Raw genomic sequence first — 22,369 nt, 5'->3', positions numbered from 1 at the left:
GTAGCCTAGTGGTTAGAGTGTTGGATTAGTAACCGAAAGGTTGCTTGATTGAATCCCCGAGCTGACAAGGTAAACATCTGTTGTTCTGCCCCTGAACAAGGCAGTTAACCCACTGTTCGTAGGCCGTCATTGTAAACAAGAATTTGTTCTGAACTGACTTGCATAGTTAAATAAAAAATAATAATTTTATTGGTCACATACACATGGTTAGCAGATGTTAATGCGAGTGTAGCGAAATGCTTGTACTTCTAGTTCAAACAGTGCAGTAATATCTAACAAGTAATCTAACAAATTCACAACGGCTACCTTATACACACAAATGTAAAGGGTTGAATAAGAATATGTACATGTAAGTATATGGATGAGCTATGGCCGTGCGGCATAGGCAAGATGCAGTAGATGTACAGTATATACATATGAGATGAGTAATGTAGGATATGTAGACATTATTAAAGTGGCATTATTTAAAGTGACTAGTGATACCTTTATTAAATCAATGTATTAAATGTATTCAAGTGTCCAGTGATTTGAGTCTGTATGTTGGCAGCAGCCTCTCTATGTTAGTGATGACTGTTTAACAGTCTGATGGCCTTGAGATAGAAGCTGTTTTTCAGTCTCTCGGTCCCAGCTTTGATGCACCTGTACTGACCTCGCCTTCTGGATGATAGCGGGGTGAACAGGCAGTGGCTCGGGTGGTTGTTGTCCTTGTTTATCTTTTTGGCCTTCGTGTGACATTGGGTGGTGTAGGTGTCCTGGAGGGCAGGTAGTTTGCCCCCTGTGATGCGTTGTGCAGACCTCACTACCCTCTGGAGAGCTTTTCAGTTGTGGGCGGAGCAGTTGCCGTACCAGGCGGTGATACAGCCCAACAGGATGCTCTCGATTGTGCATCTGTAAAAGTTTGTGAGTGTTTTAGGTGACAAGCCAAATTTCTTCAGCCTTCTGAGGTTGAAGAGGCGCTGTTGTGCCTTCTTCACCACGCTGTCTGTGTGGGTGGACCATTTCAGTTTGTCCGTGATGTCTACGTCAAGGAACTTAAAACTTTCCACCTTCTCCACTACTGTCCCATCGATGTGGATAGGGGTGTGCTCCCTCTGCTGTTTTCTGAAGTCCACGATCATCTCCTTTGTTTTGTTGATGTTGAGTGAGAGGTTATTTTCCTGACACCACACTCCGAGGGCCCTCACCTCCTCCCTGTAGGCCGTCTCGTCGTTGTTGGTAATCAGACCTATCACTGTAGTGTCGTCTGCAAACTTGATGATTGAGTTGGAGGCGCGCATGGCCAAGCAGTCGTGGGTGAACAGGGAGTACAGGAGAGGGCTGAGAACACACCCTTGTGGGGCCCCAGTGTTGAGGATCAGCAGGGTGGAGATGTTGTTTTCTCCCTTCACCACCTGGGGGCGGCCCATCAGAAAGTCCAGGACCCAGTTGCACATGGCGGGGTCGAGGCCAGGGTCTCCAGCTTAATGACAAGTTTGGAGGGTACTATGGTGTTAAATGCTGAGCTGTAGTCAATGTACAGCATTCTTACATAGGTATTCCTCATCCAGATGGGATAGGGCAGTGTGATGGCGATTTCGTCATCTCTGGACCTATTGGGGCGGTAAGCAAATTGAAGTGGGTCTAGGGTATCAGGTAAGGTGGAGGTGATATGATCCTTGACTAGTCTCTCAAAGCACTTCATGATGACAGAAGTGAGTGCTATGGGGCTGTAGTCATTTAGTTCAGTTACCTTAGCTTTCTTGGGAACAGGAACAATGGTGGCCCTCTTGAAGCATGTGGGCACTGCAGACTGGGATAGGGATTAATTTAATATGTCCGTAAACACACTAGCCAGCTGGTCTGCGCATGCTCTGAGGACGTGGCTAGGGATGCTGTCTAGGCCGGCAGCTTTGCTAGGGTTAACACGTTTAAATGTTTTACTCACGTTGGCCACTGTGAAGTCGAGCCCACAGGCTTTCGTAGCGGGCCGTGTCAGTGGCACTGTATTGTCCTCAAAGCGAGCAAAGAAGTTGTTTAATTTGTCTGGGAGCAAGACGTTGATGTCCACAATGACTTACATGACAAAATGACTTCCTTACAGATACTTGTCATCAAGCCCTCAACTGACTGACCTGACCAGTCCCAGAGAGATGTACGGGATGACAAAATGATTACTCTTAATTTATGCTTGTCCACTTGTTTTAGTTATACAAAGTATAATCAAGCCAGTGAAGCGAGTTCTGGACACATTTACAGGGAACAATAAGAATGGAAAGAAATGCCAAGTATTCCCTATTAAGTCCTTCAAAGTATACACCAATTAGCATGGGACCTATGTGGCTTCATCTTTCTCTTTTTTGTCTTTCATTCTCTCATCTGACTCTGCATGTGACCTAGGACTGAGGCCCAAGCTGCCCCTAAACAACTACAAAATGAGAGAACGGAGGGATAGTTCTGTTTCTCCCCACTTCAAAGGACAGAGGAGAGGAAAACATCTGGGATCCAAAAGAGATGCTGATGTGGGTCTTGAGAGAGAGAGAGAGATTCTGGCACAGAGAGAAGAGAAGAATAGATTTGTGTTTGTGATGAATGGACCTGAGTGAGATGATGTCTGCTCGTGATTAGAGCTCCGGCAGACAGACAGACACTAAACAGGGACAGGCTATGACAGCACCCTGTGCAGGCAATTGACATCTACCGCAGCCAGACCTCTTCCTGATAGGAATTAACAGTGAAGGGCAGGGACAGTCCCTCCCAACCATCACACACCCCCTTGGAGAGCTCCAGTAACAGAACTTGGCGGTCCTTGGGGGGGTCATCAGGGGTCAGGAGTGATCTTGTATTACAAACACAATGAGGGAACACACAGCAGCGACAGTCCAGGCAGCTATGGTCAGGGACCACGGCTGTTCATTCTCTTCTGTTACTTAAAGTAGAAGAGGGAGAGCCAGCCTCTTTCTCTGCCTGCCCGCAGGCTGGGTGGCACTCCTGCCAGCCTCTGTTATTCATGCTAAATGTGTTTTCATTTGGTGCCTTGTTTTTTTTCTAGAAGCGAAAACAGCTTAATTTTATAATAAGACGACAAGTAAGTCCCGATGCCAATGGAGTCGAGGCACAATCCTTCTAATCTGGGATACACAAATCAGTAATCATCCTGAATTATCACCCCATGTTAAAGTAATAGACTGTTATTCTCAGAGATACATTGTGTTTATGAATGAAGTAAAAGGAATTGTTTAGCTACATTAACACATCATAACAAAGATATAACACAAGGTAAAGCACTGGAGGAGGTTCAGTGGTTCAGTGTGTTCAGTATGTGAGGGGACTCACCTGGTTTGGTTGGACACTCTGTGCACTTGTTCAGGCCCCATGAGGCTCCCACACTTCCACAGCAGTCATCCTGTTTGGTCAGGCCAGGAAGAGGCTTCCCACACTGCAATGACAACACACACACACATCTCAACACACAACACAGGACACATCACTGACACCTTCCTTTTCCACTTCATTTGATAGTGTGTTGTTTAATGTCACTGTATTTCTGTGTGTGTGTGTGTGTGTGTGTGTGTGTGTGTGTGTGTGTGTGTGTGTGTGTGTGTGTGTGTGTGTGTGTGTGTGTGTGTGTGTGTGTGTGTGTGTGTGTGTGTGTGTGTGTGTTTAATTGGATTGTGTGTGTGTTGTGCGTTGTGTGTTTATGCATGGGTGAGTAGTAGTTTGTGAGTCTTCCCATCGGAATGAGGACAGAGCGAGCTGAACAGAACACACCTGAGACTGGTTAGACAGCAGCAGAGGACATAATCAGGCTGTTCCACAAATAGCTCTGCTGCTGCTACTGGCATGGTTTGTAATGGCTGGAATGGAACGGTATCGCAAACATATTGTTTCCATGAGTTTGATACCTTTCCATTCATTCCATTCCAGCCATTCCAAAGAGCCTGTCCTCCGATTTCTTCCTCCACTGGCCACCACTGCTCTTTCTTTATTTACTCTGTGTGTGTGAGAGAGTGTGAAGGAGATGCATTGTGGGTGTAGCAGTTCGCCTTGTGTTTGAGACAAGTAGTGGATTTCAGTCTCCTTCCTTGGTCCTTCATTTCAGACCTAACTCATAACTAACTTCTAACACATCTGTGTGTGTTGGGAGGGGAACATGAGATGACCAATGTGTTGACAACTCATAAATCCTGGATGCAGGATGAATTAGAACATAGACAGCTTCTACCAGACAGACAGAGGAGGGAAGGTAGGTATGCTGCCCTGCGGCACATACGGTAAAACACACAGAAGCCAAACTTGGTCTTCACCTCAAAGACTAGGCAAACATCCTGCAGTAGTCAGCTAAGATTAGCGCTGTTACGGTGACCGTATTACCAGTTACGGTAACTAGGCTTCTCCAAAACTGCGTTCTGATGCCGCTGATGGTCATTAGTAGCCTACCAAACTTGCTAACGGCCAGTCACTAATGGCATGGTACTCAGGGCTCTACTGTTCCTCTAATCACTCTGATGTCAATGCAAATGCAATTGAAAGTCAAACACTTAGAGCTCTTGCATTCAGAGTTTGAGCAGAATAGGATCACCTGTTGTGACGCGAGAGCCAGCTCCTCGTAGCTGGTTGATGAACGGAATGAAATAAGTGTTCTTCTAAACCCATGTTGTGCAACATTTCTATTGGCTATGCGATGCAATTGCATGCGAAAACAAAGTTTCGATGGCCTCTATTAAAAAGAGGAGGAACACATCAGATTTCTACAGGCTAGGCCTACTATATTTATTTCTCAACTTTCCTAATATTAGCACATTGGTTTGCTTTACACCAGAGCAGCCTACCTGGCTGGCATGAAAATGAACTGTGGGAAAAGCATCCTCCATTCGCTATTCAAGTGCATGCGGATGACATGTATTTTTCCCCCTGCTCTTATTCTGACAAGTGCATGATAATGGCCCATTCTAAACCAAAACTAATTTCACACATAAATTATTTATTTAGTATACTGTATTTAAAGACAAGATTACATTGAGAATAGTCTGATGAGTGAGAATATTATTACTTGTGAATGATGCCTAGCGTGTGCAGTCTAAGGCAAGAAACAGCGCATGCATTATTTTGCAACTTTTTCAAATCATAGTGACACGCATCATGTAGCCTAGCCCATAGGTCTATATAAGGTGTGTATCACAACTAAAGTGGCCACATAACTTAGCGTAGCCTATTTTCAAATCATCATTAGAGTCGCATCATGCAGCCTTACAATGTATTAGAAATCAAAACATATAGCCTAAGGTTTGTATCACAATTAAAGTTGCATAAATAATTATAAATCAAGCATATAGGACGACCTGTTTCAAATTTATGACTTTGTTAATCGCTCGACACAGAATAGCTGCATGTGCGCACTCCCTCGGAAATCGTTTGGGCAAAATATCCTTTCTATTTTATTCAGCTATGTTCAATTGTATTATTCTTATTATAAAATAGTGGTACGGGAATTGTTAACAAATCTTGTCTGCCCACAGCCATTTAAGGCCCTAATATAAGGACAACTCAGAATACGCTATTCTGTTCTTCTGAAATAAACTACATTTTCTTCATATCATAATTTCTTTAGACCAGCCTAAAATAAATAATGGATTTATTGTGATGGTGTAGGCTATATTAAATACATTTATTAGACTTTTTAAAATGTAGATGTTCCAAAGGTCCGCATCAGTGGCTTGTAGACAATGCATGGAAGCCCGCAGATACTAAACGTGTTTATGTTAATTAAGGATCAATTACCATGAGACCGGTAGGTATTTGCATGACAGTTACCGGCTGACAAAATGTCATGACCGCCACAGCCCTAGCTAGGATCATCATCAACTCTAATTTACTGTGTTCAGTGTACTTCACTCAGAGCACTGTACCTGTCCATTGGTGGTCTCTTGGAAGCACCTTCCCACGTATCCGTTCTGCCGGTTGTGGGGTCTGGAGTGGCTACTGCCATTCCCGTTGGCGAAGGTGTGTCCATTTCCGTGCCCATACCCATTCCCGTTTCCATTGGAGTGCCCATACCCATGCCCATTGCCGTTGCCATGGCCAGGTTGGGAGCGCTGCTGTATAGAGTGACCCCCCTCTGCTGCGGGGGGTCTCTGGCCAAGCTTGACCCGGGCTACCTGGTGGATCTGGACCTCAGCCTCATGGGGGTGCTGGATGTGGACATTCACCAGGGACGGATGTAGAGAGACTGGACAGGACACAGAACGCACAGCACAGTCAGTCAGGCAAAACTCTCTACCATCACACCAGCAGAAACACCTTGAACCCAGTCTGGATGGACATGGTAAAGAACATGATGTCCTGGACCTGACCTTGCAGTAAAATCTGAAATTCAGCGCTTCTCAAAGGATGTTCCCAAAAGGCTGTAAATAACCTCTTCAGCCCAAGCCAGGTCTTAGCATATAGAGATACAGTACAAATGAAAGGGCACTTAAAACATACTAAAGTGCTTCATTCCATAGCTAAAGGTCTTAATCTGGTGATGTCTAGTACTGTCTTTTTACTAGGGCCATCTACTTTAAGTGCTGCCTGTCTTCCCAGTAGCCTACTTGATGTGTGAACTGCTGACTGCTCATAACTTGCAGATGATTGTTAGCACATCAACCAGGTGTTTGAACCATTTCATGTGTCTGAAGGTACAATCTCTGTTTTCCCTGCGAGCAAATCATGTGCACTGTAGGCCAACCGCTGGCCAATCGGATGGCTCAGATGACCATGTCTGCAGTAACATAGCAGGTACAAAAGAAAGCTACAGTAAAGTTGATACTGTGTGATTTCAACACGTTTAAAACCAGACTAGAGAGACCGTCAACGAATACATTAAAGAGCTGATGTTTATATGAGTGAGTTCATGTTTAAGTTCTTACTCAGCACTGTCAACACTTTTTACTCAACACTTTTATAAGCCATAAAAGGTGTGTTCATAATTCCACTCGCGCTACAACAAGTACTGCAGTAGTAATGAATGAGTAGGAATGTGTATCTATAGGCTTGTGTTGTTGTTATTAGCGGCTTGTTTTTTTGGGGGGGATAATTACATTTCTCTGTTCATAGGAGTAACAACATGAATTTGTGCATGAGGCAGAAATAATGCGGTGCGACACGAGTTTCGCCATCAGCTGGAAGACGGTGTCCCTTTTTGGTCAGTGTCAGTGGAGGACAGGGAGAGTGGAGGGACGTTGAGAGGCAAAACCTCAGTCTGCAGCTCTCTCCCTCTGCTGAAACTGACCATCAGATGCAGGCACCATCAGTCAGTAAAATACAAATAAAAGCAAATTATGTAAATGTATGCTCACTCAGCTGTGCCTCACATGTAATACAACAACTGATCTATTACCAGTGTGATCATATAGCCTACCTCAAATGTTGAAATATATATTTTTTTTAATTGTCAGAACAACAATACATTGGCTGGGAAATTCAAGCAAAGCCAATATGTGGTGATACTGTATTGGACCTATAGCCTACTGCACAAACCTCATTGCTACAGATCTGTTTTTAATAGGTTAATGTTGCATAGGCTTATGTTTTCTATGCAAAAATCTGAGCGGTAGATCTCAGCTTGCATTTTGACTCAGAAAGTTAACTCTACGCCTTGACATCTTTCTCCCATCTCTCCACAGATGAAATCATGCGACTAGTGATGTCTGGGATCCCGACAATCTGCCTGCTCAACCCCATCCCCTCCTCCCTTCTCCAGACCATCTCTGGGAACTTCTCCCATTCCTCACTTCCCTCATCAACTCATCTCTGACCACTGGCTGTGTCCCCTCTGACTTCAAAATGGCCTGAGTCGCTCCCCTCCTCAAGAAACCAACACTCGACCCCTCTGACGTCAGAAACTACAGACCGGTATCCCTTCTTTCTTTTCATTCCAAAACACTTGAGCGTGCTGTCTCTGACCAACTCTCTTACAATCTCTCTCAGAACGATCTTCTTGACCCTAACCAGTCAAAGCTGACTCTCTCTTCTCTGTTCTCATCCTCCTAGATCTATCTGCTGCCTTCGATACCGTGAACCATCAGATTATCCTCTCTACCCTCTCAGGGCTGGGGGTCTCAGGTTCTGCACACTCTTGGATTGCATCCTACCTGGCAGTCCGCTCCTACCAGGTGGCGGAGAGGATCTGTGACTGCACCAAGTACTCTCACTACTGGTGTCCCTCAGGGCACGGTTCTAGGCTCTCTCGTCTTCTTTCTATACACCAAATCAGTCGGCTCGGCAATAAACTACCTTTCTCCTTCCCCCCTTTTGAAACCCAGGTGGCGACACAGATCTCTGCGTGCCTGGCAAATATATCAACTTGAACGTCGGCCCACCAGCTCAAGCTCAACCACGACAAGACGGAGCTACTCTTCCTCCTGGGGAAGGCCTGCCCGCTCCAAGACCTCTACATCACAGTTGACAACTTTTTGGTATCCCTGTCCCAGAGTGTAAAGAACCTTGGCGTGACCCAGGACAACACCTTGTCATTCTCTGCAAACATCAAAGCAGTGACCCGCTCCTGCAGGTTCATGCTCTACAATATTCGTAGAGTATGACCCTACTCCACACAGGAAGCAGAGCAGGACCTAATCCAGGCATTTGTCATCTCCCGTCTGGACTACTGCAACTCGCTTATGGCTGGGCTCCCCACTTGTGCCATCAAACCCCTGCTTCTCATCAAGAAAGCTGTAGGCCGCCTGGTGTTCAACCTTCCATAATTCTCCCATGTCACCCCGCTCCTCTGCACACTCCACTGGCTTACAGTCGAAGCTTGCATCCACTACAAGACCATGTTACTTGCCTACGGAGCAGCAACAGGAACTGCCCCTACCTACCTTCAGCCTCTGCTCAAACCCGAGTACTCCGTTCTGCCACCTCTGGTCTCTTGGCCCTCCCACCCCTATAGAAGGGCAACTCCCACTCAGCCCAGTCCAAGCGCTTCCCTGTCCTGGCACCCCAATGGTGGAACCAGCTTCCCCCTGAAACTAGGACAGCATAGTCTCTGCCCATCTTCCGAAAACATCTTAAACCTTACCTCTTCAAGGACATCTTAAATAATCCCACAGCACCACCCTGGCTGCTCATTTTAGCTGCTCTTCATGGCACTGGTTAGGGCATGATCTGTTTCTAATTCACTATAGGTTATTCTGCTGATAGAGGGAGCACTATCCTCAAAACACCCCATTACATATTCTACTAAGAATCCATTCACTGCTGGTTCGCAAAGGAAGAGTACGGCACAGTTACTAACTGGGCCGTTGCACATCAACAATTAAACCTGAGTTAGTTCAAACAGAACCAGAACAGTTGAGAGGGCATGATAAATTCAATTTATAAAGGACAGCAGTAAAATGAGCAGAACTGGAGAAAACAGTGTGTCTACAGGAGACCGGGCTGGGGAGGCCCTTGAGACCTGGCCAGAGACTGTGTCCAGCCAGACAGATGGCTAGATGATTACCTTGTTGATTGGACAGCGGCAGGGTGTACATGGAGTGGGATGAGGAGTTAAGTCCGGCCAGGCTGCTGTCCTTCCGGCTGAGGGTGGGTCTGGCAGAAGGGGGGGCCGGGAGGTGGCAGAACTTCCCTGTCGAGTTTGATGGGCACCAGCACTGGTCCCTGCCAATGCAGCGCCCACCATTCAGACAGGGGATCTGACAGAAGACTGCAGGAGAGAGAGCAAGAGAGACCAAGGTCATTGCAGGAGAGAAAGGTTAATTAATGTATGGAACCGCCAGCTGCAGGCCGCAGGGGGCCAGTACAAAAAAAATGCATGAAATGAAATGAAATGTATGCATTCACTACTGTAAGTCGCTCTGGATAAGAGCGTCTGCTAAATTACTAAAATGTAAAAATGTTAATTAGTTGATTTATGCTTGTACCCATACACATAATGAGAAGCAGGAGGGATAGTTCTAAAAGAAAGTGTGTACAGAGACTTCATGCGGCCAACTTGTTTTCTGGAATGTAATGTTCACATAACCACATTCACAAGCAGACACCTCATTTGACATGGGTTTACGAAGTTCCAACTCCACCCTGAGGGCAACACACACTAATAATATCACCCCTCCCTATTAAGCCAAGCCTTTCTCAGCTGGCCCATGATGTGTGTTTGTGCCTCATTTAAACACCCAGGTTTCAAGAAAATAAGGAATGTACACACTCCGGTATTTGATACTTCCTCTGTTGAAAATGAAACTCTCACCTATTTCAAAGGAGCGAGGCAATTGGTTCTTGAGCAGATACGTGTCATGCCCTGATCTGTTTCACCTGTCTTTGTGATTGTCTCCACCCACCTCCAGGTGTCACCTGTTTTCCCCATTAGTCCCCGGTGTATTTATCCCTGTGTTTCCTGTCTCTATGTGCCAGTTCGTCTTGTTTTGCCAAGTCAACCAGCGGTTTTCCGAGCTCATATTTGTCCCTGTCTCTTCCTAGCCCTCCTGGTTTTGACCTTGCCTGTCCTGACGCAGATTCCGCCTGCCTGACCACCCTGCCTGTTCTGACCTCGAGCCTGCCTAGCCCCTTGTACTGTTTGGACTCAGACCTGATCACTGAACCCCTGCCTGTCCTGACCTCGAGCCTGCCTATCGCCTGGACTCTGACCTGGTTTATGAACTCTCGCCTGTCCCACGATCTGCCTTTTGCCTACCATTTTTGTTATAATAAATATCGGAGCTCAACCATCTGACTCCTGTGTCTGCATTTGGGTGTTGCCTTGTGGCCTCATAATAAGACTACTGAATCCCTACATAACACTGTCTTTCTTTGAATACTTTGATTTGATTTACTTTGCTTTACACCCTGCAATCGTCCTCTACAAGGAGAAGCAGCTGGTGCTTGACAGGTTGAGTTGATAGCCTTTTCATCTCTTGGCAAAGGTCCCAGTGTCCTACATACCTGCTCCATACCAGGATATACAAAGGAGCTCAACCCTTAACCTCAACTCACTCATACTTCAAAGCCTGGAAAATGAAAAATCGATAACAGCCTTGCCCAAATAAAAGGCAATATTCTAAGTGAACAAAATAAACAAGGTTGATGCCTTTTTGATCCAAAAGTACCAAAATTGACATAGATTTTGTTTATGCTGACTTATCCTGACTAGTGATGCACCGATATGACATTTTTGGCCAATAGCAATATTCAATATTTTCCTTGCCAAAAATAACAATACCGATATTTACATTTTTTTGCGGCCTTCTAAGTATTCTAGTACAGTTAAATAGTTAACACACACACGAACGCAGCGGTCTAAGGCACTGCATCTCAGTGCAAGAGGAGTCACTACAGTCCCTGGTTTGAATCCAGGCTGTATTACATTCAGCCGTGTTTGGGAGTCCCATAGGGCGGCCCACAATTGGCCAAGCATCGTTCGGGTTTGGCCGGGGAAGGCCATCATTGTAAATAAGAAACTGTTCTTAATTGACTTGCCTAGTAAATTAAAGGTTACACACCCCACACTGACCAAAAAGTTATTTTGTTGGCATTTACGTATGTCCCCATTACCAGTAAAACAATCAAAACCTATTTATTTCACTTACTTGCTGTGCTGTTCCGTTGTTCATTAGTTCAGTCATTTCATTCTCAACCAGGATTTCTATGGAACGCCGATTGTGTCTTTGCGTGTCCAAAAATATGCTATTTAACGCTATTTGACATGTCAAATAACACTATTTGACGTGTCAAATAAGCTTGTTGACAAATCAGGACCTGAATATGACTGCAGCTCACATAATTTAACACGTTCATGATTTTTTTACGTAGTTATTACACATTGATTACACTATCACTCGTATTTCATGTCACAACGATTCATCGATACGTATGCTATGATGCTGGTAAAGTTGTCTCAGGCACCTACAGTGATGGCCATAAAAAAAGCTAGCTAGCTCATGGATGCAAACAATGTTCTTCCCCAAAAAACATAGCAAAACGACATCTGTTTCAGTAGCTATTAGCTAGCTAACTATTAGCTAGGTGTCATCATCTAAAATAACCCTAATTTTTAAGACAGTTCTTATTTGATTAATTGTGGTCGGACCCATCTATGTGAAGGTAGCCACAATAAGAATTAGGCACAATAGTGGACTTTGCGGTTAGCCATCAAAATAAAAGTATAGCATAATTCTACTATTTGTATTCATTTGATCACTGTCAGTGACATACTTTTATTTTAAAGGCAAACCGCAAATTCCACTATTGTGCCTAATACTTATTGTGGCTAGCTTCACAACACATAGCCCGGTCCGGTCGAGCCTCACTAGCCAGATGAAGCTAGCTGGCTGCTTATAACGTTAGCTTTGGGTAACAGGGTTAAGTAGCTGGCTAGCTATTTATTTAGGTGAACTGAAGTTCAATTTCAATAGGCAAACAACAAGTGGCAACCTAGCTAATACTTACTCACAAGGATTCCTAAACCATTGCTAAGAACAATGAAATTACCTGCAGTTTCTACTGGTAATTGTTTTCAGGCTGGTTGTGTTGGTGCTAGCTAGGTACCAAAGCTAGCTACCCCAGAAGCTGCGGTCAAACAAATTATGCTTTATTACCAACACGGTATTGTAAACACATCGTTTGTGGCCGGTGTTTGCATGCTTTTTTGTACAGCTTTTGACAGTGCTACTGTATCTTTTTTGACTTGCAAAGACCCAAACGGCATTCCATAGTATGTATGTCGTGAAGCTAACAGCAGTGACGCTATTACTGTGTTACTCCAGTAGGGCAACATCTGAAAAATAGCTCACTTGGTAGTGTGTACCGGTGCTCGACCAGTCGGCGAAAGCCAACATCACCCACGACAGAACGGTTGATTGTCAAGGGCAATGAATTCCATTATCTTGATATTTCGCCTTTGAGTCGTCTCGCTGAAATTGTGTTACGCTTTCAAATGACTGCTCGACTTCTTGACTGCTCCATCCACACAGCAGACATTGTGGGCTAGTTAAGGAATGCTGTGTTGCACATATAGCGCAAAATTCTATGTGGCGTCACGTCATGTATCTACGTTAAATAGGTCTCAGCCTCAGTCTCGCCACAGACACAGTCTCAGTCTCGCCGCAGACACAGTCTCAGCCTCAGTCTTGCCGCAGACACATCTCAGCCTCGCCGCAGACACAGTCTCAGCCTCAGTCTTGCCGCAGACACAGTCTCAGCCTCAGTCTCGCCGCAGACACAGTCTCAGCCTCAGTCTTGCCGCAGACACAGTCTCAGCCTCAGTCTTGCCGCAGACACAGTCTCAGCCTCAGTCTTGCCGCAGACACAGTCTCAGTCTCGCCGCAGACACAGTCTCAGTCCCAGCTTCAACTTCAGCCTAGCCCTAGTTAACCTCAGCATGGGGCAGGAGTTATTCCTAGACAACAACCTGACTTTTTCTCTTACCCAACCTCTACCTACCAGACAGATAGGAAGATTCAATTCATGCCCGTGCCACACACCACCACTGACGTCTTTGAAATGCATTGTTAAATGGCTTCTCTAAGTCTGTTGTCCCAGTAATGTCAGGGTTTAGAATAACTGTTCAATGTTGTGAATCCAGGGAGCCCAACAGTGTAATGATGTTATCCACCTAGTTTTTACTGCCCCACATTGGGAACATAACAACAACATGACATAACTGTTCGCTGTCCACTTGACATTCCTTGAGGAACACGCACTTCAGCAACAACAAAATGCCGGCTTGGATGTCAAGAAATTTCCTTTAACAGAGTCTTTTTACAGATGTTTTAATGGTCAGAGATTTCTTTAAAATAAAATCAAACATAAAAACAAACTACTTCTCAGGATCACCCAGAAGTGCCAGGAATGCATTGTGAAACGGCTCTGCCAAGCCATTGAAGTGTTTGGAGTAACTTAACATTTTCCCAAAACCTATTAATGGGAGCATAAATCTGCAAAACAATCTGTTTATCTATTCAGAACTCAGCCAGTTCCTCCCATGAGGAGCTTATTGTGTTAAGTGTGGGGCGGTGGCGGTGTGTGTGTATTTGATATGGGCGCTCTTCACTTCTAATCAGTTTGAGTGATTACTGTGAGCCTTAGTTGTGTGGTAAGGGCGAAGGGGAACACTATGGAAACAGGGCCGGAACCCCAGCATTGGGTATTGTTCTCCCCCACCATGGAGAGACAGGGAGGGAGACTACTCTCCTGTGTGAGTTTTTAGCAAAGCCTGTGGATAAATGGCAGCTTTAATGTAATCCCTATAAAATCCTGTTCACGCTGTTACTCCCTCTCTTTCTCTCTCTCTCGCTCTTTCTCTCTATTTCCTTCCCTCCATCTCTCCCAGTGAGCACGTTAAATGGTTAACAGTGGCGCTGAGAGCGAGATGTAAACCACAAAAAGTGTTGGGAGCGTGAGAGCGCCGCTTCCACGTGTGTGGTCAGCTTAACCCCCTCCACTGAGCCCTGCAACACAATGGGCAGGGAGACCTGCTCTTAATCTGCTCTCCCCTCTCCCTCGCTCTCTCCCCTCTGCCCATCTCTCTATCTTTCACACTGTTCCCGACCATGCATAGTCTCCCCCACTTTGTTCCCTCTCGCTCCCTGACTGCCTGCTATTCAGTGTTGACAGTTCCGCAGCGGGAATGGGTTTACCTATCAGGAGCCCCTCTTTCTCCCTCTCATCCCTGGACCCTATTCAGACAGTGTAGGAAGAGAGAGAGCGAAGAAGAGGGGGAACTCACAGAGTCTAAACCCCTGGGTCTTGGGTGGCTGGTGCTGTTGCTGGTTCTCACTGTAGACGGTGGTGGTGTCACCCTTCTCACAGTTGTTGTAGCAGCGGCCGCCACTGCACACCCTCCGACACACCATGGGGGTGAAAACGATTTTGATGCGGTCCAGGTTGGAGGTAAGGTTGGCCCCTGGAGCACAGCGACACACAGAGACCTTGGTGAGCAGGAGCAGCACTGCGCTGGAGAAGAGCTGCATTCTTAACGAGCCACAGACAGACAGACAGACAGACAGACAGACACAATTTCTGGCCCTGCTGCCTGGCCAGCCCAACAGAAGGGGAGGTTAATATGAGTGTGTGTGTTTGGGCGTGTGTGTGTTTGTTTATGCGTGAGTGTGTTTGTGCCAGTGCCTTGGCAATGGAACGGTACAGCTGAGAGGAGGATGCCTGTCCTCCAAGCCTTTATTATTGGGAAAAGGTGTTCTAGATGTATGAGTAAACCTTGTGTAATGGTGGGAAGCTGTTCAACATCGTTGAACACCTAGTAGGAGGGAAAAACAAGAGAAACTTAGACAGCAGACAGCTTTACAGAGGGCATTGTTTTGTTCTGAGAGGGTTGGAGTTTCTGGAATTTTCTGTTGGTGGGGAGGAGGGTTCTGTCAGGGTGCAGCCTGTCATGGAGCCGAAGTGTCCCCCCCTTCTTCCCACCTCCCTCTCTGGGTCCTAAGGGAGGGAGCATGGCTGTCCTGTGATTGAACACTGCAGACACTCCAGAGCAGAGAGCAGATATCCAACGTCTGTCGCTCATGTGATGAAAACCACAGGGAGGGAGGGAGGGAGGGAGAGCAGCCTGGGATGGAGTCAACACCACCCCCCCCCCCCAATCTAATGTTCCATTCAGTGAAGACACTGTGTGTGTATGTGTGTGTGTGTGTGTGTATGTGTGTGTGTCCTACATACCGTAGGGTATATTTAACTTTGTTAGAAACCAAGGTAATAAAGAAATAAAGAACAGTGGTATCAACTTGGGTGAAACTTTTTTTGGTTCTTCTGGTCATTACCTGCCGGTGCCACTGCATCGTTGACTTGTCTGTTGGTGTGGACATTGGTGGTGGGTCTGTGGCCGTTACGACCATTCCCCTTCCCATTGTCATGTCCGTTGCCATTGGGCAGGGCGTTGGAGGTGATGGGGCCAGTGGATGATGGGTATCGTTTGACTGTGCGAGACGTCCCAGTCTGCTGGGGAGACGAAGAGTCGGCTTGTCCTCGCCTCACCTGGGTCCTGGTAACAAAACAGATGACACCAGATCCTTTAAAACTCTCTCTCAACAGCAGTCACTAAACATACACAAACAACATACAGAACACCGCCACTTACACATGGTCAACATGTTAAACATAACGTCATATTGTATTTATGAGAGTTTGAAACACAAAACATAGCATTATGTCTGTCTTAGGTCATAGCATTATGTCTGTCTTTGGTCATAGCGTTATGTCTGTCTTAGGTCATAGCATTATATCTGTCTTAGGTCATAGCATTATATCTGTCTTAGGTCATAGCATTATATCTGTCTTAGGTCATAGCATTATGTCTGTCTTAGGTCATAGCATTATATCTGTCTTAGGTCATAGCGTTATGTCTGTCTTAGGTCATAGCATTATGACTGTCTTAGGTCATAGCATTACTTAATTGATTTCATATGTTTTTACATATTTTGCTTTAATTGAATCAAGAATATTATACCGTACTTAGGTCCTATAGTAATCCACTGACTCACATCTGTTGTTGGTCAGAGCAGCATGTGCATAGCTAATTAATAGAAGATTATGTTTAGTATAAAGGGCATTTTGTAATATACGACCAGTCACCACTGATTAAGAGAAAATAAAGCATCCAGGAATTGGGTGAATAACACTCATGATTTCCCTTTGGATCCACCTGCATGTGTGTATGTGTGTGTGTGCGTGCATGAGTGCCTGGTGGGCATCAGCCCGAGTGTTAAACAGTGTTGGAGGAAGTATTACAAATCTGGTGGAAGAACAAAGCGGTCACACTTCTGGCTGCCTGTGCTGTGAGCATTTGATTTGGTGTAATTACAAACAGCAGCAGTGTGTGGGTGAGAAGCTGAGCTCATGCGAGAGCCGTGGACCAGGCACGTCCTTGCCCTGTCAAACCTCCTCTACCTGGGCTCTGTGGGCAGCATTACGCCACAGACGGGAATTACTTCACCCCCTAAAACATCTGCATCCCACTGGTCTGGTCTCCCACCGACCACACTGGTCTGCAGACTACAACACAAGACAGACCCAAGCCCTTAGTCAGAGAACCAGCTCCTCACAGTTGTACACCTGCAACGCTTCAAGTTATTTAAGGATTAAATGAAACCACTGATTTAGAATAACAATAACATTCATTACATATGTGGTTTTCAGACACAGTCAGGCACACACCAACACAAACACACACACACTGAATATGCGTCACGTGACGTCGGGAATTTCCCTCGATTTCTCACCAAACAATTGTTTGTTTGGTACAAACATTGCTTGTTAAATTAGCTAGGCCTATGCTATCACTAGTCCCATCAAACATTGTGCTTTTTATTGACTGAACACATGGCAGTCTGGTTACCTTTATAATTTATTTAGAAATGTTTAGCATTGTATTTACACACCTCCTGGTAATTGGTTTCTCCCGTTTCGGGGGTGTTTTCATTGCATATCAGAAACGCAAATGTTTATGCTTATCATGCTTTTGTTTTCATTAACAAGTTAACGGCCATTGCAATGTAAAGCGTGCAATAGCCCTATTATTGCTGTAAAAGTGTATAATAACTGTTCATTAACAATGTACCTGTTTCCAATGTGAATGGTTTATGTCAGGTGAGAGTCGGTCCTTTTAGGATGTTGCTGCTCCATACCATCGAACTAAATTGACTGCTGGGTCCTCTATCTTAAAAAACTACAAACCCACCGCCTCAGCTGTACTGAGCAGCTCAAGACTCAGCATGTTGCTATTCAGAGACTCCAAACCACATTCCTGCTGCCAGCGTAACATGACCCTTTGTGAAAAGGAGAAATGGAGACAAACAGCATTTGATAACAGTCCTCATATAAACCATCCTTCAGAAAGACAACATGCACCTAGCTGGCAGCTGTTGACCCAGTCCTTCCTGACTCCCCTACTAGAGACCCTGTCCGTAGGAAATGACATTGGGGAAACCTGATGTGCTTGTATCAGTCATCAATCAGCCGGGTGGTGGAGCAGGGGAGAGGTGCATGGCGGTGCGGTTGCCAGCCCAGCCCAGGTCATGATGGGTTTTTTTCTGTTCCTGAGTGTGTGACACCTGGTCTGCGCGCATCCTGCCTCACTTCACTTCCTGGGCCAAGCCAGATGTTTTTGCTCCCAATCGCAAACTATTTCCTCACAGCATGAGGTCAATGGGAGCCGTAAAAAAAATATTCAGTATAAAATTATATCAAAAGGGAACCATCGCGCTCTCCAAGAAGCTTGGCTGGTGTGTAAAACCAGCGAATTCACACAAACAGAAAAGTGCAATGGGTCCACACTCAGTAGAAAATGATATACCATGCCATTTTAATTAAATCAGTATCTGCCATGACAGGAAGGGCCACATTATCATCATGATGAAGAACAAAGACAGCAATGAGGAATGATTGAATTAGTTGAAACATATGTATTGAATTTGCTTTTTCCTTCCATACTCCAATATAGAAATACAGGCTTGAGTCTCATGTCGCCACTCACACACAGATGTGTTCCTGAACTCCACGGACCAGGCTGGTCGTAATGAACCAGGCTGGTATCTCTTAAGGCGTCAGAATGCTTCAGTTTGGCTAGCACCTAGCTGAAGTCGACTAGCCGAACAAGTGGTCTTAAACCTGTTGGGGCTAGGGGGCAGTATTTGCACGGCCGGATTAAAAACGTACCCGATTTAATCTGGTTACTACTCCTGCCCAGTAACTAGAATATGCATATAATTAGTAGATTTGGATAGAAAACACTCTAAAGTTTCTAAAACTGTTTGAATGGTGTCTGAGTATAACAGAACTCATATGGCAGGCAAAAACCTGAGAAGATTCCATGCAGAAAGTGGAAATCTGATTTGTGGAATCACCTTCAACACTTTGCCTATGAAACACACCGTGAGTTAGGATTCATTTAGCACTTCCTAAGGCTTCCACTAGATGTCAACAGTCTTTACAAAGTGGTTTGAGTCTTCTCCGGTAAAAACTGACCGAACGAGAGGCCTGGAAAGTTGGTCATAGGGGGAGGGCCATTACTACTATGACGCGGGTGCCCATGGGTACCCTCTCATTCTGAAACGTTTAGTAAGACAATGCAATCGTCCGCCTTGAATATTATTGAAGCTCTGATTGAAAAAGGCCCTAAAGATTTATGTTATACAACGTTTGACATGTTTGAACGAACGTAAATAATTTTTTTTGGCACATTCGTGACGACAAGTCCCGTGCGCCTCGTACATTATGAGTAGCCTTCAGAACGCGCTAACAAGAAGGAGCTATTGGGACATAAATTATTAACTTTTTTGAACAAAACTACGTTTGTTGTGGACCTGGGATTCCTGGAAGTGCCTTCTGATGAAGATAATCAAAGGTAAGGGAATATTTACAATAGTATATTTGATTTTAGATGGTTCCAAGATGGCGCTAACCTGTATCGCCTAGCCTATTTTTCTGAGCATAGCACCTCGTTTATTGCAAAGTGTGATTTCCCAGTAAAGTTATTTTTAAATCTGGCAATGCGGTTGCATTCACGAGATGTTAATCTATAATTATTTGAATGACAATATTACATTTTAACAATGTTTTCAGATAGTAATTTTGTAAATTGTAGCGCTGATCCACCGGAAGCATTTGAGGGAAAATATTTTCTGAACGTCACGCGCCGATGTAAAATGCTGTTTTTATATATAAATATGAACTTTATTGAACAAAAAATGCATGTATTATGTAACATGATGTCCTAGGAGTGTCACCTGATGAAGATTGTCAAAGGTTAGTGCTGCATTTAGCTGTGTTTTGGGTATTTGTGATGCATGCTAGTTGCTTTGAAAATGTCAGTGTGATTATTTCTGGCTGGGTACTCTCCTAACATAATCTAATGTTTTGCTTTTGCTGTAAAGCCTTTTTGAAATCGGACAACGTGGTTCGATACAGGAGAGGTGTATCTATAAAATGGTGTAAAATAGTCATATGTTTGAGAAATTGAAGTTATAGCATTTATGAGGTATTTGTATTTCGCGCGACGTGATTCCACTGGCTGTTGACTAGGGTGGGACGCAAACGTCCCAGGTTCCCAGACAGGTTAAAAGACATTCGCTTGAAAAACAAGAAAAAAAGCAGCCGAAAAAGTTTGTCCATTTTGAGACGCCGTAACCAGTATACACTTCCTCAAAATAGTCTGAATTAATCTAAGATAACTCAAGAAATCTGTCATAAATTTGTACGTGTTTGTTTTACATTTAACTAAGATGTTTGGTGCAGTATTTCCCAATGTAAAAATGTGTATGAAAGCGAGTCATCTCTCGTTGAATGACAACAAATACTTTATTGAAGAATCCCTACTGTTGACCAATCACCGACGAAGGAGCGTAGGCTTCGGCTCCGAAATGTTGTGTCCAAAATCAAACAAAAACGTCACAAAATGTCGTCATAATATACGTACAAACTCTTCCGAACTGTTTCGACTGGTAAGCATGCGGACGCCTTTAGGCTGCGTATAGACAGGCATGCCAATTCTGATCTTTTTTTCCAATAATTATTCTTTTGACCAATCACATCAGATCTTTTTCAGAGCTGATCTGATTGTTCAAAAGAGCATTTAGTGAAGAAAAGATCCGAATTGGGCTTTCTGTGTAAATGCTGTGAGAGCTGTGAATAGGACTACATAGCTAAAACACAGCTGAACAACTAACAACTAATTAACAACTGAACTGTCCCCCACCTCATTAGACCTTAGGCTTTTGAGTACTTCATGATGGAATTCATGTGAGACCAAATAATAATTACATTTACCACTCGGCAAATGAAATTACAAAAGCCATACTAAGGGGACGTGTGTGTGCATGCGTGTGATGGATGATATAAAGTTGTTAGAAACATACGTTGCTGTCAAAACAAATTAACCTTGTATCCTTATTGACCTTTTAGTGTTGCACTGTCTCTATGCACACTCACTGGGCCCTACACACTCACACACACACTCATTCCATCATCTGCTCATTCACAAGTAATATGCACATACATTTATGCTGACTCTACATGCACATACATTTATGCTGACTCTACACACACGCACACCCACTCACATACAAGCTGCTGCTACTCTGTTTATCTTATATCCTGTTGCCTAGTCACCTTACCCCTATACATATCTACCTCCATCACTCCAGTATCCATTCACATTGTAAATATGGTATATGAACTGACCCTGTATATAGTATGCTTACTTACTTACTTATTGTGTTCTTCATATTTATTCTTATTTCTTGTGTTTTTTTCTAGTATTACATTGTTATTGATTATTGCATTGTTGGGTTTTGAGTTTGCATGGAAGGCGTTTCACAAATGACAATATCCTCTAATTCTGGCTTTACCCCTATTTTATCCTATGCTTTCACCCCTCAGAGTTAGAGTACACTGCAGGTAGAGGTGAGATCCGGATGGAGACAAGGCCCGGGTCTTTACTGTCTAAACCCAGTACCAGCAAGGCCTGCTGCTACTTTACAGCATTATCATTGTAAAGAAATCAAAACTCTGGCGGATCTCAGAGGACCTTAAACACACAAGACAATCTGTGTTCAAACACCTGAAGAAAGCCCTGGGATGATTACAACTGATAAGCGAGAAGCTCGGCTTGGCAGTGACTGCTTTCGTTCTTCATTCTACATATGTGGGAGTAAATTAGGAGTTATCACGTTTGGGAAATCACTAATCACTGTAACAGTCTAGTCCTGCTTGGTAGAAAAACACATATCGTAGCCCTTCCTAAGCATTACACTGTAGGCCTATAACTATTATGGCAAGGGGTTGTTATGATCTTCAAATCCATTTCAGCATTACGACATAGGCATAACACGTCTTGCAAAAAGTGGCAGGCAATGTGATTGGCTGCTCCTACCGTGCCATTTGACAATAATATGAGAGGGATCAGGGGCCAATTAGGGGGCGATATCGCCCTGTGCTAATAGTACGGCCCAATCAAAACAGAGGACAGAGTCAGGAACTGAAGAAGATTCCCATAAATCGAGTTGTTAATAGCTTTCAATGACAATAACCCTGCCAAGTAAAATGGCAGGCATTCTTTGAAGTGGGGGGTATAGAAACCGATGCTTTCGTTGTGATATTCTGCGAGGCGGCTTTGTTGTGCTACCAGGAACAGCCAGAAACTAGGGGGGCTCTCAAAACAGATCACTTATGCTAGTGGTGCACGTCAGAAACAGCAGCACTCTAAGCTAGGCCCCAGGCAGCGCCTACATTCATCTGATGGTCCCAGATACACTACCATCACTAACCCCTTAATCATCACGGGCCTACTGCACATTGTCAACCTGGTAAACATGCAAAGAGGATCCATAGTTCAGGACAATACAGGACATACTGTAGCATCTTCCAGAATGCTGTCTGATCACTGCTAATCCACACTAAATATATC

The 22,369-nt window shown here is 44.5% G+C and overlaps 1 protein-coding gene across 2 annotated transcripts in view; it reads right to left on the bottom strand.

Moving 5' to 3' along the window:
• Positions 1-22,369, bottom strand: part of LOC115172628 (latent-transforming growth factor beta-binding protein 2) — a 157,015-nt gene that overhangs the window by 66,757 nt on the left and 67,889 nt on the right. For both annotated transcript variants that reach the window (XM_029730257.1, XM_029730258.1), the window contains exons 4-8: positions 15,729-15,949; positions 14,681-14,857; positions 9,461-9,664; positions 5,886-6,205; positions 3,313-3,415 (exon numbers count right to left, since the gene is read on the bottom strand). In XM_029730257.1, coding sequence (XP_029586117.1) covers positions 3,313-3,415; positions 5,886-6,205; positions 9,461-9,664; positions 14,681-14,857; positions 15,729-15,949 — 1,025 coding nt within the window. The remainder of the gene's footprint in view (positions 1-3,312; positions 3,416-5,885; positions 6,206-9,460; positions 9,665-14,680; positions 14,858-15,728; positions 15,950-22,369) is intronic.

Source organism: Salmo trutta, chromosome 33, assembly GCF_901001165.1.
Source record: "Salmo trutta chromosome 33, fSalTru1.1, whole genome shotgun sequence".
Taxonomy (NCBI): Eukaryota; Metazoa; Chordata; class Actinopteri; order Salmoniformes; family Salmonidae; genus Salmo; species Salmo trutta.
This window is presented reverse-complemented; position numbering and strand designations above follow the sequence as displayed.